Here is a 15,548-nt window from a genome sequence, read left to right as displayed (position 1 = left end):
TCCCTCTCAGAGGCGGGCGGAGGCCATCAGTAACAGTGGGCAACTCCTGCTGGGCGGTCTGGTCCTCTCTCTTGCTCCCTGTGCGCCCCTGTGGCGGCTGCTCACGCCCAGCGCCCTCTGCCCAGCCCGAGCTGGGCCGCTGCTGAGGCTGGGGAGGCCACCCGGGCCCTCTCTCGGGGCATCTGCAGACTCACCCCCAGCACCTCCTCCTCTGCTTCGGCCTCCATCTGCACCCCTCCCCTCAGAGTGTACCCCTCCCCCCACGCTCCTCCACCACCCCAGGGCCAAGAGGCCTGCCTTCCCAGGCCGGGCCGTGCTGCCAGGTAACCCCTGGGCTTGCCCTTCCTGACCTGCCCTTGCCCTCTCATGCAGCCCCCCCACCAGCACACCCTTAGCACCCCCCCGCTGTTGCCTGGTGGTCCCTCTGGATTGGGCCCCCCCCTGCTTTTGGGAGCCCCTCCTCTGGTTTCTGGTCCTCGTCCTCTCCCTCTGGACCCTCTCTGTAATCTTACGGGGCCCGCCCGTTCTTATTCTGGTCTGGAATCCTCACCTGCCCGTGGTCGCTCCTGCCTCCGGCAGGTGACTGTGCAGCCCCGTCAGTGGGGTCGCTGTCCTGAGCTTCAGGTTGCCACCCCTGCAGCCCACCCACGAGTGCCCTGCAGCAGGTCTCAGGCCCACCGTGTCTGAACCACGAGGGCTGCTCCACCCCTCACCCCTCCCGCCCCTGCTGCAGCACCTGCTTCGGGTCTCACGCCCATGCGATGCCCAGCCAGGCAGGTCGGCGGGCTGCGGGTCGCCCTAGGCTCTGCCCCGGCCCAGCTCCTTCTGCGGCCTCCGAGCACCCCCCAGCCGCCTCCGCCCTCCTCCAGTCCTCACCCCCTGCCGCGTCAGCCCAGTGTCTGTCCTCACTCACGTGGCCACGGGCCCTGGGGCGAAGGCCGGGCTGCTGCGGTGTGGCTGTTTGCAGGGGAGAAAGTGGGGGAGCACATGCCGCTCCAGGTTATGTTTTCACGGGAGTGGCTGACTGTGGGAGAAGACAGCCGAGCCACGTTTAACGGGCCGTGTTAGGTAACCGCTGAAGCCTCTGTGTGTGCTTCAGCTTTAACAGTCCTGACAGCCCTGGCTGGTGTGGCTCAGTGGACTGAGTGCTGGCCTGCGAAGCCAAGGGTCGCTGGTTCGATTCCCAGGCAGGGCACAGGCCTGGGTTGCAGGCCGGGTCCCCAGTAGGGGGTGTGCGAGAAGCAACTGCACACTGGTGTTTCTCTCCCTCTCTATCCTCCCCCCTTCCCCTCTCTCTCAAAAAAAGTAAAGTTGTGACAGCCCCAAGACCAGGGAGCGGCGGTTTTCTCCTCACCACGCGAGTGCGTCAGAGTCGTCTGCTGCTTCAGTGCAGGGACGGTGACGCGGAGAGAGAAGGCGGCAGGGGCGACGGCGGGGGTGCGGAGCCGCGCACGGCTGGAACGTGTAGCAGACCCGGCTGGCTTCCAGTTCGGCTTTCCTGGTCATAAAAAAAAATAGTAAAAGCCGTTAGAACAAAACAACCCTGCTGAAGAATGCGTGTGCTCCCTGTGGGAGCCGCCATGCCGCACCCCAGTGCAGACACAGGCTTCGCTCTGCATGTGGACAGGCGGGTGCTGGGGACCCCCCAGGGGCAGCCCCCCCCCCCCCCGGCCCGAGGCTGGAGGCCCCTGCGGGCACGGTCTCTGCCCCTGGTTCCTGCGCCAGGACACGCCCTCCTCAGTCCCACCTGTCTGAAGGGAGCTCAGAGCGGAGAGTCCCGTAGAAGAGGCGAGTCCTGGAGGCCGTGGTGGGGCCCGGACGGGAGGACAGGCCACGCGCTGCCCGGCGCCCTGCACGCGGGGCCCCCGGGGGTGCTTCCGCACCCACATGTTTCACATCTGAGGGTGCACGTGTCCTGTGAGACGCTCGATGAGGGGACGTGTTGTTTTCATTGGATGCCAAAGACCTGGTTACTTTTTTTTATTTTTTTTTAAAGGTTTTACTCATTTTATCTTTAGAGAGGGAAGGAAGGGAGGGAGAGAGAGATGGAGAGGGAGAAGGAGAAAGAGAGAGAGAAACAGCAATGTGCAGTTGCTGGGGACCTGGCTTGCAACCTGGGCATGTGCCCTGACTGGGAATCGAACCTGCGATGCTTTGGTTCACAGGTCGGCGCTCAATCCACTGAGCTACGCCAGCCAGGGCACTTTAATTCTTTAAAAGTGCCCCTTGGCTCCCCTCAGTCACTCCCCTCCCTCTGGGTAACCACCCCTGTGCCCTGCCCATGGCCTGCTTCCTGTGCCCCCCTCTGGCCACTGTCCGCGTGTTCCTGGCACCCGTGGGCGCACTTCTGCTTTGTCGAGTCACTTGCGAGTGAGGCCACACGGTGTGTGTCCTCCGCTGTCTGACCGGCCTCCCTGGGCAGACGCCCTCTGGAGCTGCTGCGAGCGGCAGGCCCTCGCTCCTCTCCGTGGCCGAGCGACCCCGTCGGGCACATGGGCCCCGCCTCCGCTGGGTGGTCCCCAGGTCTCGGCTGCTGTGGACAGTGCTGCACAGGCATGGGTGCGCACACTCTTTTGAAGTCGTGTTTTTCGGTGTTTTGGGTAAATATTGAGAAGTGCCATTGCTGAGTCGTGTGGGAACTCTATTTTTAATTCTCCGAGGAGTGTCTGTGTGGTTCCCACAGCGGCTGCTGATTCATGGTGGCGCCCGCAGCGTGGGAGGGCTCCCTGTCGCCCCACCCTGGCCCGCCCGTGGGCACTGTTGAACGCAGGCGCCACCCGTGCACTGGAGCGCTCAGGGAGCACACACCACAGCCTGTCAGTCGGTCTGTGCCCGCGTGCTCCAGGCCCCGGGCCTTCCTGTGGGGCCCTGTCAGGGCGCGTGCACCGGTGTCCTCAGAGCAACCTCGTCCCTTAGAACCACCCCCCCCCCACCCCGTGAGTAAGCAGGTGTGTGCCTGTCCTGCCAGCCGTGTGGCTGCTGGGGTGCCAGGCTGTGGCAGGCAGACACCCCGGGCGGCTGGCCTGGTGTAGGGGGTCGTGTGATGCCGGGCGGGAGGGCCCCGCCAGGAAGCAGTTGCTGACCGCAGGGGCGGGGTGGGGGGGAGACGCGGGTCTGGGTCTGGGCGGGGCGGGTGCCAGGGCCGAGTGACGCCCCCGCTGCCCTGCAGACGGCCTGCTTCCGGGAGGAGCGCGACGTGCTGGTGAACGGGGACTGCCAGTGGATCACCACCCTGCACTACGCCTTCCAGGACGAGAACTACCTGGTAGGCGGGGTGCCTCTTCCTCAGGGGGCGGGGCAGTGCCGTGGTGGACACCGTGTGCGCCTGGCTCCTCGCTGCTGTGTCCCTCTAGCGGGGCCGCCCTGTGAAGCAGGGTGGGGGGCGGGGGCGGTCGACGGGGACCAGGTCCCGGGCGGAGTCGTGGGGCCCGAAGGGCAGGTGCCAGGTGCCGGGGCCGGTGGCTGGTGCAGGCCCAGTAAACAGGGTCCCTGAGTGCTCGTCAGGGCGGCAGCAGCGGCCCCTCCCCACTGAAGAGCTACTGCTCAGGGCAGAGCCCCCGCCTCCTGAGGAGAAGCCGGCACACGGGAGGGCGGTGCCCGCAGGGCTGGGACCGCCAGCCCCTCCAGCAGGCCCTGAGGCTCAGCAGCACCCAGGTCTGGCGGTGGCTGTCTCACCGTCCTGGGCCCTCTGGGAAATGCCCCTGCTGGGGGCTCCACAGCCCCAGGCCCCCTTCCCCTTGGCCTTCCAGGTGAGGGCAGGTAAGCCGAGGGACTGGCTCTGTGCTCTCGGCCAGACAGGCAGGTGCCCGGCAGCCGGGGAGCTTCTCCTCTCGGCCGATTTCTGCGTGATCAGGAGACTTTCTGGTTCTCCCGGGGGCGGGGACCCCTGAGCAGGTGCCCTCCCATTGGTTGACGAGTCCACCCTTCTGGTCAGAGCTGCCAGTTCTGTGTGACCGGGGCCAGTTCCCCTGCCCTGGTCGGTGTCCCCTTCCCGTGACTCGGGGGCCTGGGGGGTCCTCCCTGAGCCCTGCCGACCTGGCGGGCCGTTTGCGTGCTCCTGCTCTGGGCCGCCTCCGAGCGCCCTGCGGTCTGTCTGCCGCGGTCACACCTGTCCCGGGGGACCGCCTGGTCTCTGTGCTGGACGCATGGCCAGGGACCGCGGCGGTGATGGGACACGCCGGGTGTGTGTGCCGAGGGGGACGCTGGGGGGCGGGAGCAGCCGGGACGCCGGCGGCCCAGGCAGACTCGGGGGTCAGGTGTGGGGGTGACTGAACGCTGTCCCCCCCCCCCCCCCGCGCTGTAGTACCTGGTGATGGATTACTACGTGGGCGGCGACCTGCTCACCCTGCTCAGCAAGTTCGAGGACAGGCTGCCGGAAGACATGGCGCGGTTCTACGTCGGGGAGATGGTGCTGGCCATCGACTCCGTCCACCAGCTGCATTACGTGCACAGGTGACCGCCGCCGCCCCCCCGACCCGCGGGGCCGGGGCCGGGGCGCCCCGGGGCCAGCCTGCTCTGAGAGGCCGCGCACCCCGTGCCGGCGCTGCGCTGCTGCTCCTGCTGCTCCTGCCGCCGCCGCCGTGTGCACGCTGCTGGCCCAGGCGGCCTCTTGAGCGCCCCGCGCCTGCAGGCGGCGGCTCGACTGCGCTGCCGTGAGCCGTGCTCGTCAGCGCCAGCCCCCCCCCCCCCAGTCCTGATGGAGCAGACGCTGCCGCCCTCTCTCCTGCACACCTCGGAGCCTCACTCGGCCCCCCGCCCCCCTGCCCCCGTCTCCGCTCAGCTCCTCCTCTGGCCAGCCCCGGGGGGCCTGTGGTGTCCAGCTCCCACAGATGCTTACCAAAGGGTGTTGGGCTTGGGAGGGGCTGGGGGGCCGTGTAGGCTGCTTTGGCCTTTGGGTCCTCTTCTGGGTGGGACGTGGCCCTCGGATCCCGTGTGTTGGTGAGGAGCGGGCCCTGCTCCTCTTCTCGCATGGGGCCGGCCCTGGAGCCCACGCTTGGCTCGTGGGAGTTGTGCTTCTGCGGCCACGCTTGTGCTCCACGTGGGGACGCCCCCTTCTCACGCTGTCGGGTCAGAGGAGCTCACCCGGAGCCCTCCCCGCGCCCGCCCGTGCTTGCAGGTGCACAGCCCGGCAGGGGGGCCGCAGGGTGGGGAGGCAGGGTGTGTGACCGCTGCTGCCCTCCACCAGCTGCCCTGTCCCTGGCAGGCCGCCCGGCCATCCCTGTGTCTGTCTGTGACGTGCAGGCTGGGGCCCTGGAGGGTTGGTGATGGCCGTGGCCTGCTCACCTCTCCCCCGACCCTCCATGCCCGCCCCCACCCCCTCACCTGGTCTCTGTGCTTCCTGCTCCTTCGTGGCGTGAGCGCGTGCTGTGCGGGGACACAGGCGCACAGGGGCCTGTTGGTGCTGGCTGGCGGCCTCGCTGTGAGTCGGGGCCCGCCGGCCGGCGCGGCGCGTGCGGACGGTAACGTGTGTGCCTGTTCTGCCGACAGGGACATCAAGCCGGACAACGTCCTGCTGGACGTGAACGGCCACATCCGCCTGGCCGACTTCGGGTCCTGCCTGAAGATGAGCGACGACGGGACCGTAGGTGTCTTCCGGGGGGGGGGGGGGTGTCTTCTGTCTGGTTCCGGGGCTGCTTGTGGTGGGAACGGGCTGCACGTTCCAGTTGGGGTGAAGTTCAGGAACCCCCTCTACCAGTGCGAGTTAAGGCAGACCCGTCGAGGAGTGGGTGTTCACCGAGGTTGCCAGGTGCCTCCGGAAGTCGGGGTCGTCGGCTGTGCGCGGGCCCCCGGCAGCGGCAGGCCGGCCAACCCTGGGCCGAGGGGCGGCTCCCGGAGCTTCCGCAAAGCGCCCCGTTTGGGCCGTCGAGTGGGGCGGACGGCAGGAGTCACCTGCCGCCCTGTCTGGGCACGAGGACTTCCTGTCAGCCAGGGGCTCTCCCTGCGGGCAGTGTGGCCCTGGAGATGGGGTCCTCGGTGGCACTGCCCCGACACGCCCAGGAAGGGGCTCCCAGCCTCGGGGCTCTGTCTGCGCACCTTCTTGTGGCCACTGTCCAGCGCCGACCTCCGGGGCGCGGCGCCTGCACCGAGCGCAGTCTGAGGGGCCTGCTCTCCGGGCCAGGCCGTCCTTCCGGTCCTTCCGTCCTGCCGCCTGCTCAGGTCCAGGGGCACGACCCGAGGTGATGGTGTTTTAGGAGAAGCAGGGAGAGTCACTCACTTCCTCTCTGCAAAGCCAGACCTGCTCGTTCCTGACGACGGTCCTGCACGCGTACCCCGAGCGGTTACCCCTGGCGCCCAGTGCTCTGCTGCCCGTGCGGGGCTCCCGCGGCCCCCGGGGGTGGGAAGCGCGCCCGGCACGTGTCGGAGGCGGCGCTCCAGGCCGACTCGCTCCAGCCACCCCGGGTGCTGCCCTGTCTCCTGGGCTCTCTTCTGGACATGCCCCAAGGGAGGCCGCGGTCCTTCCCCGGCCGGGCCTCCCGGCTGGAGGTGCTGCCCTGGCTGCCCACAGAGGCGCCGCCATATCCAGGCCCATCTCGCTCACGGGTGCGCGACTGCCCTGTGCCTCCCGAGGGCTCAGCCGCTGAGTCTCCGTCTGGGGAAGCCTCGGCACCCAGCCGGTGGCCGGGCCTGCTGGCGGCGTTCCGGTGGGGAGGCCGGAGGGCCGGCTGGGAGGCGGGCTGCGGCTACAGAGCCTCCTCCCCAGCGCCCAGGGTCTCTGCGCGTGGGGGTCTGCGCGGGGACGGCCCGGCCGTGCCTGGTCCCCAGCCACCCAGGGTGGCGGTGGAGCAGGTGGGCAGCGGTGCCCCCTCGGGGGGCTGCGGTGGCTTTGGGCGTGGGGGACCGCCCGGCGCTCAGTGTGGCGGGGACAGGCGGGGACATGGGCGCACACTGCGCTTTGGATCGCTCGGCTCCCGGTCTCCTGTCGCTGTGAGAAACTCGGTGTCAGTGAGGCCCCCGGCCCCCCTCAGCGCGCCCTCTCCCCCAGGTGCAGTCGTCTGTGGCCGTGGGCACGCCTGACTACATCTCGCCGGAGATCCTGCAGGCCATGGAGGACGGCATGGGCAAGTACGGCCCCGAGTGCGACTGGTGGTCGCTGGGCGTGTGCATGTACGAGATGCTCTACGGGGAGACGCCGTTCTACGCCGAGTCGCTCGTGGAGACCTACGGCAAGATCATGAACCACGAGGTGTGGCGGCGCTGCGGTGGCCGTTCGTCCTGGGGGGGGTTCAGCTCGGAAGCTGGCAGCGTCCCCGGGAAGCTGCCTGGTGGCCATGGAGGGCAGGGGAGAGGCTCGGGAGCGGCTGGGAGGCCGGCCTGGCCCAGGTCGCCGACCCGGTGGGGGCGTGCCAGGGGGCTGTGGGGAGGGTCCCACTTTCTGGGGCAGGGCGGTGGCGTTTGTCAGGCCCGAGTCCCTGCAGGAGACGTGGCCTTGGCGGAGGTGGCACATGTGGGCGGCCTCTCCCGGGCTGGCGGGGGGATCCCGGGGGCCGTGGGCCGTGGGCCTGTGGGCCTGGGTTGGTCACGCAGCCCCGTCAGTCTGGTCTCAGTCTGTTGTTCCAGAGAGCAGCGGTCAGCGGCCTCCCGCTCGGCCAGTGTCCCTTCGTGGTCCCACTCCTCTCCCTCCCTCTCCCCGCTTGTCCTGGCCATCACCCCGCCACTCTCCCTTACCAGCTTGTTGTATACCGTCTCCTCTTCCACCCAGTGCTCCTGTCCCCCGGCTTCAGGGCCCATTGTCTTCAGGGTCTTCGCTCAGATGCTTCTAGTGCCCGTTTGACCCTCTGCCCCCATGTGCACGCAGCTCTCTCGCTCTCCCCCCCATACTCGCACACACACTCACATGTACTCACACGCAGTCACACGAGTACACACATGTTCAAGTATACACACACACAGGAGGGCATGTACACTTGTGTACTTACACGTGTACAGTCAGACTCGCAGGTATTCACACTCACACACACACACACACACACACACACCCAGAGGCTCGGGAGCGGCTGGGAGGCCGGCCTGGCCCAGGTCGCCGACCCGGTGGGGGCGTGCCGGGGGGGCTGTGGGGAGGGTCCCACTTTCTGGGGCAGGGCGGTGGCGTTTGTCAGGCCCGTGCTGCACATGCGCTGGTCCGGGCCGCACCCCGCTGCCTGGGGAGCGGATGGACACTCGTGTGGGGGGTGGTCTCCCCCCTGCTGCACATCACAGCGGGTCGGACTGCTGACAGACTCTTGTTCCCGAGTGGAAACAAACCCTCCACTTGCAAATCAACGTGCGCTCGCTGTGAACCCGTGGGCCCTGCAGGCAGGGTGCGCACAGTAGGTGCGGAGCCCGCGGGGCCTGCTCTGTGCCCTTGGTGCCCGTGGGCGTTCAGTCTTCGCTGTCACCCAGGAGGTGACCCGGCCTTTGTGCCGTGTGGCCCTGGGCTGGGCTGGGTGGGGGTGCGCTCAGGTCAGGGGCACCACATCGCGTCACACAGGACGGGACCGGGGTCCTTGCTGCTGCGTTTCTGTGGGCGCTGGGCTCCCCCGCGCACCGGCGCGGCCTCTCCGTCCGCGTCTGTCTCCACCGGCCGGGTCCAGGGGCGAGGACACGGGTTTTCCCCGGTGGCTGTTTCCCTAGTGAGCACACGGCCACAAGTAGGAGTGCCGTGGGCGTGGGCCTCCTGACGGGCCCGGCGGCCTCCGTCCCCCCCACGCCCACACGTGTCGTCAGCGTCCTTCGTGTCCTGGAGAGGCGGACGTCAGCCGTGTCTCCGTTCGGGGGGGAGGGGGGTGGCGGGGGCCGAGCAGCCCGCCACGATGACAGCAGCCGGCCGATGGCGAGTGCGAGGGCCTCTCCCTCGGGGCCGGCTGCGAGAGCTCAGGCTCTGGGGCTGTTCCCGCTCGGCCCGCTGACCGCCCCCCCCCCACCCCCCCCGCCAGGAGCGGTTCCAGTTCCCGGCCCACGTGACCGACGTGTCCGAGGAGGCGAAGGACCTCATGCAGCGGCTGATCTGCAGCCGGGAGCGCCGGCTCGGGCAGAACGGCATCGAGGACTTCAAGAAGCACGCCTTCTTCCAAGGGCTGGACTGGGACGACATCCGGAACCTGGAGGCCCCCTACATCCCCGACGTGAGCAGCCCCTCGGACACGTCCAACTTCGACGTGGACGACGATGTGCTGCGGAACGTCGTGAGTGGGCCTCGGGGGTCGGTGGGCCTCGGGGTTCGGGGGCCCCCGGGTGGGGGTGTGTCCTGCACTGCACTGGCGTTCGGGGAGTTGGGCGGCGGCCTCGAGAAAATGCACCTTTCAGCTTGGACTTCAGTGTCCCCTTTTCAGAAGGTTTTATTGGCTCATCTTTAGAGAGGGGAAGAGGGGGGAGACACATCCATCGGTTGCCTCTCACTCTCCCCTGCTGGGGACTGAACCTGCACCCCAAGGATGGTTCCCTGACCGGGAACCGAACCGGCGACCTTTCGGTCTGCGGGATGGTGCCCAGCCGACTGTCCCACACCGGTCAGGACAATGTCCCTTTTTTAAATAATGGGTTACGATTCGAGGGAAATGAGTGAAATAGCTATTTGGTCCTAGAACTCATCAGAAGTACTTCGGTTTTCATGGCGCTTTGTAAGTTTTCAAAGTGGTGTCACCTGCACTGTCATATTCGAGTGGCCCCGCAGACCGCAGGCCTGTCTCCACTGGTCGATTTAAAGCCCCCGGGAGGAGCCTCTCGCTCGCCGCCCGTCTGCCGTGTCCCTGCAACCAGCGAGCCGTCCCGCCCCCCCGCCCGGGCGGGGCTCAGCACCGCCTGTGCGCTTCCCGGGGGCCAGCAGTCGGCCGCCGTGACGCAGAGCCCGTTGTCCAGGCCCGGCCCCAGCCCCAGTGCCCGTCCGGGGCACGAGCTGGTGGGACAGGCCTGAGCCCCGCCCCTACACGGTGGAGTTGTCTCGGCCTCGGCAGAGCCAACCCTTCGACGGTCTGACCTGGTCCGGGGGACCCGGGAGCCGAGGACGCGGGAGAGGGGCCGCCCGGTTGCTCCGAGACTCACTGGAGGGGGCAAACGTGAGGCCGTGTGGACACAGGCCGGGGCTTTCTGCCAGGAGGGTTTTTCCTGGGCTCCAGAGAGACCCATTTCGACACAGGTTTTCTATGTAAACTACGATTTTGGTCTTATTTCCAACGAAGAAGGACCATCCAGCTGAGAGACGTCACTGTAACTGACGTTCACCTAAACCAGCGTGCCTCTGGGGCCCGGAGCTCACTCCGCCTCTGGCCCGGCCCTGGGAGCGGCGCCCTGCGCCCCTGCCCCTGCTCGGGACCCCACAGAGCACAGGCACCATGGGGGTGCAGGTGTGGGGGGGCCTGTGCAGGTGTGGGGTGGCCCGGCCTGCGCCCAGTCTGACCGGTGCCGTCACCGCCATCGGAAGCCGGGTGTGTGCTCTCCTGACGGTGCCGCATGGGCGCTGGAGCCGGGAGGGAGGAAGAAGGCCACCCACGGGCACCTCGCTCTGTGCAAGTGACCCCGTGGGCCCACGGGGCGGCAGGCTCAGCCTCGTCCTCAGGGCCCCGCCCCCTCCCCCCTCACTGTGGGTCTCACTTTCTCCCGTGTGTTCTCGCGCAGGACATGCTGCCTCCTGGTTCCCACACGGGCTTCTCCGGGCTGCACTTGCCGTTCATCGGTTTCACGTTCACCACGGAGAGGTACGTCCCGTTCGCCCGCTCCCCGGGGCGGGGCGGGGGGGCGTGCGAGGCTCTGCCTCTGCACAGCGCGCGGCTGGGGCCCTGGGAGGCGGGGGTGGGGCCGTCCTCTCAAAGAACACACCCGGTGCCCTGGTGGGCGGCTCGGGGGGTCAGTTGGAGCTTCATCGCCTAAACCAAAAGGTCACAGGTTCGATTCCCGGTCAGGGCACATGCTTAGGTTGCTGGTTCCGCCCCTGGTCGGGGCTCATACGAGAGGCAGCCAGTCAGTGTGTCTCTTTCACAGTGGATGTTTCCCTCCCTCCCCCATCTCTGAAATCAGGGAGCACGTCCTCAGGTGAGGAGAAACATGCACACACGTGTGGCAAGTGCACACGATGGCACCGTGAGGTCAGACTGTTCACGAGGAGCCTGATAGGAAGTTAGGCTTTGCGGTCTCTGCTGTATCTTCTCTGTCCTTTTAGCAGCCCTTTGAAAACGGGAAAACCGTTCCCGGCTTCTGTGGGGGCAGGTGGCCGCAGGCTGTGCATTGCCGGCCCTGACCTGGCACCGTACCGCCCTTCCTTCGGGCGCTCTGTCGGGTCCAGGGCTTATGGCTCTGGCCTCTGTTGGGGGGGCTGGAGCCCAGTGCCCACAGAGTCAAGAGCAGGGCCCAGGTGGACCCCGGCCCTGTGAGCCGGGCCGCCTGCGTTTGTGCCTCAGACGGGCCTCTCGGGGTCGCGCCTGGCTCTCTCACAAGGGAGGCTGGGGCAGGAGGGGAGGGGCGGGATGAGGGGCAGGTGACGGGAAATGGATGTAGCTGCCTCGCGCCTGCAGGGCGGAGTTGGCACCTGGCTCCCGGCACCCGCGGCAGCGGGGCCTGCTCCGATGGGAGTGCCCAGGAGCTCCGGTTTGGCGGGTCAGGCCCAGGGACCTCCTCCTGGAGCAGACCCCGTGGAGCGGGCACGCTCACCACCCAGGCCACCTGTAAGAAACCCCGCCAGGCCCTCTGGTCCCGCTGGCGTGTGCTGGTGCCCACTGGCGCTCAGTGTGGGGCTCAGGCGGCCTCTGCCCTCGCTGTCCTGCCGAACGGGGGGCCGAGTCACGGGTGGGACAGCCCAGGAGTGGGGCTCCGAGCGGGAGAGCGCCCTCACCCCTGCAGTGGTCCTGCTCGCAGCAGGCCTGTCCTGGCCGGTCGACAGTGCCTGGCTTCACCATGCCGGTGTTGGCATGGGCGGGACCCTAGGTGGGTGGACCCTTGGTGTGCAGGGTTCTTGGGCCCCAGAGGGCTGAGGGAGCTCCCCCCGTTGGTGGCAGGACCAGGAGGCCGTCCGGCGAGGCCCTGCAGGCCCCACTCCTCGCACGAGGCCCCTGCTGGCCGCCCGGCTGTCCCTGTGAGCGCTGGTGCGGGCCTGGGGCTTCCCCAGCCTCGCGGAGGCTGCAGTCTCTGCGACCAGCTCTGAGGACACCCGGTGAGAAGGCGTGTCCTTCTCGCTGTCTCCCAGCCGCCGCCTTAAGCGGGGTGCCTGTCCGATTCGGGCTCTCTGTAAACGACTGGAGTCTGTCACGGCTACTCCTGTCTGCCCGTCTGAAGAGACTTGCCCTTTCCTGGGAAGCCTGCAGCGCCACGTGCCGGTGGCCGTGCGCCGGAGCTGAGCGGCCCTGTGCTGTGCTGTGCTTGCAGCTGCCTCTCCGACCGGGGCTCTCTGAAGAGCACGCTGCCGCCCAGCGCGCCGGCTGGGGACGAGGGCGTGCAGCGCGACCTGGAGAGCAGCCTGCGGGCCGAGGCCTACGAGCGGCGGATCCGCCGGCTGGAGCAGGAGAAGCTGGAGCTCGGCCGCAAGCTGCAGGGTGAGAGGGCGGCTTCCGCACCCTGGGGCGCCCGCGCTGCCAGCACGCGCTCACGCATCTCTCTCCCCCCGCAGAGTCCACCCAGACCGTCCAGTCCCTCCACGGCTCAGCCCGGGCCCTGGGCGGCTCGGCCCGAGATAAAGAAATCAAGAAGCTGAATGAGGAGATCGAGCGCTTGAAGAGTAAGGTGGCAGGTACGTCCTCGAGTTCGGCTGCCTCCTCCGTGCTCAGGGGAGTTCGTCTCGGGGAGAGAGTTTCAGAGTCCTTCTCTCACACAAGATGCAAAAGCAGAGAAAAGTCGTAAGGTTTAGCAGAATTCTGCTTAGAATTCTGGTGTGTGTTCAGTTTGTTGAAAGTCGTTTCTCCAGAGGCCTAGCTCTGACACAGTGTTGCAGCTGCAGCTGCAGTCCGTTCCCAGTGAGTCCTCTGGGAACTCGGAGCACGTGGGACCCCTCTGTCTGCACACCCCCGCCCCCCGGCTCCGAGACAGGGTTGCCGAACCACTTTCTGAACCTCTCACCGCTGGGCCCTGCGTCTCGCTGTGCTAGGTGCTAGGTCCCTTGTCCCGGCTGTCTCTGTGGTTCCCAGGTCACCGGTTTCCTAAAGACCCAAATCACTTTCAAGCCTTGACCTCTGACCTGACTCAGGGGTTGATGCTGCAGGCGACCCCTCAGGGAGTCTGAGCAGTGGCATCAGCTGCCGTCCTGGCCCAGCGAAGGCTCGGTGGGGCCTGGCTTTCGGTAAAAGCTGTTGCCGCCGAGGGCAGCACTGAGCCAGCTCCGCCCACCAGCGAGGAGCCGGCCCAGTCCCATGGGGTTGGAGTGCAGTCCCGTGAGCGTGCCGGCGGCACAGTGCCGTGTGGGGACAGTCGGACAGCCTCTGAGCGGCACAGGGAGGTGGGGGCCGCTCGCTCTCCCTGTCGGTGAGTCGGGGCACGAGGCTCTTCGCATGAGGGGGCCTCATGCGAGGGGGTGTCTTCTCCCTCGCTTAGACTGCAGGCAGGCCGAGCGGCAGCTGGAGGACCCAGGGACCGCTCACCCAGAGCACGAGAGCACCGCGCTCCGGCTGAAAGGCCTGGAGAAGCAGTACCGCGTGGTGCGGCAGGAGAAGGAGGACCTGCACAAGGTAGCGGCCCCACTCTGCTGAGCAGGCGGTGCACGGGGGTGGGTCTGCGCGCCAGCTGTGCTGCCTGCAGCTCCCGTGGCAGCCCTGGCCCCGGGACCCTGCCCCGCGGTGACCGTCAGCCCCAGGTGGCTGGTGCATGCTGCCACGTCGTCACCCTCAGGCTCTGCCACCATGCCCACCCATGCCCCACGGACGGTCGGGGCACGGTGACTCGGACGGGAGGGTTTCCCTGTGTCTCGGGGCCCAGTCACGGGCCCGCCTGGCCCTGCGCTCGTCCCACTGGTCCAGGCCACCCCGCAGCCGCCTCTGCGCCCTCCTCCCAGAGCCACCGCCGGGGGGGCCGTTGGGTTTTGTCACACATGGCCGACTGTGGGCTCAGCCCGCAGTGTGTGTGCACTGGGCGGGGCTTCTGCCAGCTCACTCAGGTGCACACACCAGTCGTGGGGCCCGGGCTGGGGTCTGGTCTCTCCGTGGGGGGCCCACCCTGGTGTCCCAGCGCCTGGTGTCTCCTGAACCCCGCGGGGCCTCTCGGTGTAGACGAGCACCGGGTGGGGACCGTGCCGCTCCCGTGTGCCACAGGAGGCCCCGCTGCGGTGCTGGGGCCCGGGGCAGGCACCACTCCCCTCCCCGCAGCAGGGGCTGCCCACCCCTGGTCCGGTCCCGCTGCCTCCAGCCTCGCCCAGCAGGTGCTCCAGGCAGGGGCAAGCAGTCTGACTGTGGAGGGGCCAGCTGCAGGGGAGTGTGGTCACTGCAGCGGAGGGGACAGTGGTGTCCACGCTGCAGACTCCAGTGAGGAGCCAGCCGCCTGGCACGCGTGTTCGTGCAGCTCTTGAGTCTGGCCGGGTCCCCGAGCGCTTCTTGATGCGGTTTCCCCGGTTCCGCTGTGTCTGAGCCTCGGGGCGAGGGACCACGCCCCCTGCCTTGCGGGCCCCTGCCGCTCCGTGGGTGGCACAGGTGTGGATGTGGCCCAGCCGCACTGGCCACCAGGAGCGGGCAGTTGGCGTGGCCACCCCACCTGCTGGGAGGGCCTCTCTGGAACAGGGGTCAGCCCGGCACCTGGGCTCAGGGGGCCGGCCAGGCTGCGTGGGGCTGTGCTGGGCAGGCGGGGCCGCGTCCGGCGGGCGGGCTCTCGGGCTGTGCCGTCGCCAGCAGCCGGCACTCCCACCCCTCACGGCACGGGTGTCCAACCTCCGCCGCTCTTCTCGCTCAGCAACTGGCGGAGACCTCGGAGCGCCTGAAGGCCCAGGCCAGGGAGCTCCGTGAGGCCCAGCAGCAGCGGAAGCTGGCCCTGCAGGAGCTGGCGGAGCTCAACGAGCGGGCGGCCGAGCTCCGCACCCAGAAGCAGAAGGCGTCCCGGCAGCTGCGCGACAAGGAGGAGGAGGTGGAGGCCGCCATGCAGAAGGTCGACTCCTTGCGGCAGGAGGCCCGCAAGGCCGAGAAGCTCAGGAAAGAGGTAGCTGGGGGCGCATCCGGGCCGCAGGGACTGGCTTCCGTGGGGTCTCAGCACTTTCCAGAGGCGGCTGCACCGATGGCATCGGGGCCTCGACAGCGGACTCTCAAGTTTGCGTGGAGCCCGGCAGGTTCACCTGGCGAGCGTTTGTTCATTTCGTAGCGCTTAGCCGTCTGTAGCCGTTTGCCACCTCGCTGGCTGGCGGTCCTCACGCGTGCGGGTGCGCGAGGCCCCACGGAGCTTTCGTGCGCATGGGTTGCAGCTTTCAGCACATTAGAGGTGGAAAGCAAGACTTGCTTCCGTGTGACAAACCCGAGAGGGAAGGGCCTGGCCAGCCCCTGGGCAGGGCCCCAGGACCCACTGGGGGACAGGCCGCCGGGGGGCGCGTCCCGAGCGGCTCCTGGTGTAGAGCTCCGGTGGAGCCCCTCGAGCCCCGGGTCCAGCCCTGGGAACGCCCACGTCTTCCTCGCACACTC

General features: G+C 68.2%; 1 protein-coding gene across 1 annotated transcript in view; it reads left to right on the top strand.

Moving 5' to 3' along the window:
• The window catches only part of CDC42BPB (CDC42 binding protein kinase beta), a 64,389-nt gene that overhangs the window by 26,513 nt on the left and 22,328 nt on the right, over positions 1 to 15,548 (top strand). The window contains 10 exon segments of the mRNA XM_036014125.1: positions 3,170 to 3,265; positions 4,304 to 4,452; positions 5,488 to 5,581; positions 6,983 to 7,183; positions 8,913 to 9,161; positions 10,591 to 10,670; positions 12,331 to 12,497; positions 12,572 to 12,691; positions 13,489 to 13,622; positions 14,833 to 15,075. Coding sequence (XP_035870018.1) covers positions 3,170 to 3,265; positions 4,304 to 4,452; positions 5,488 to 5,581; positions 6,983 to 7,183; positions 8,913 to 9,161; positions 10,591 to 10,670; positions 12,331 to 12,497; positions 12,572 to 12,691; positions 13,489 to 13,622; positions 14,833 to 15,075 — 1,533 coding nt within the window.

Source organism: Phyllostomus discolor, chromosome 1 (assembly GCF_004126475.2).
Source record: "Phyllostomus discolor isolate MPI-MPIP mPhyDis1 chromosome 1, mPhyDis1.pri.v3, whole genome shotgun sequence".
Lineage (NCBI taxonomy): Eukaryota > Metazoa > Chordata > Mammalia > Chiroptera > Phyllostomidae > Phyllostomus > Phyllostomus discolor.
This window is presented reverse-complemented; position numbering and strand designations above follow the sequence as displayed.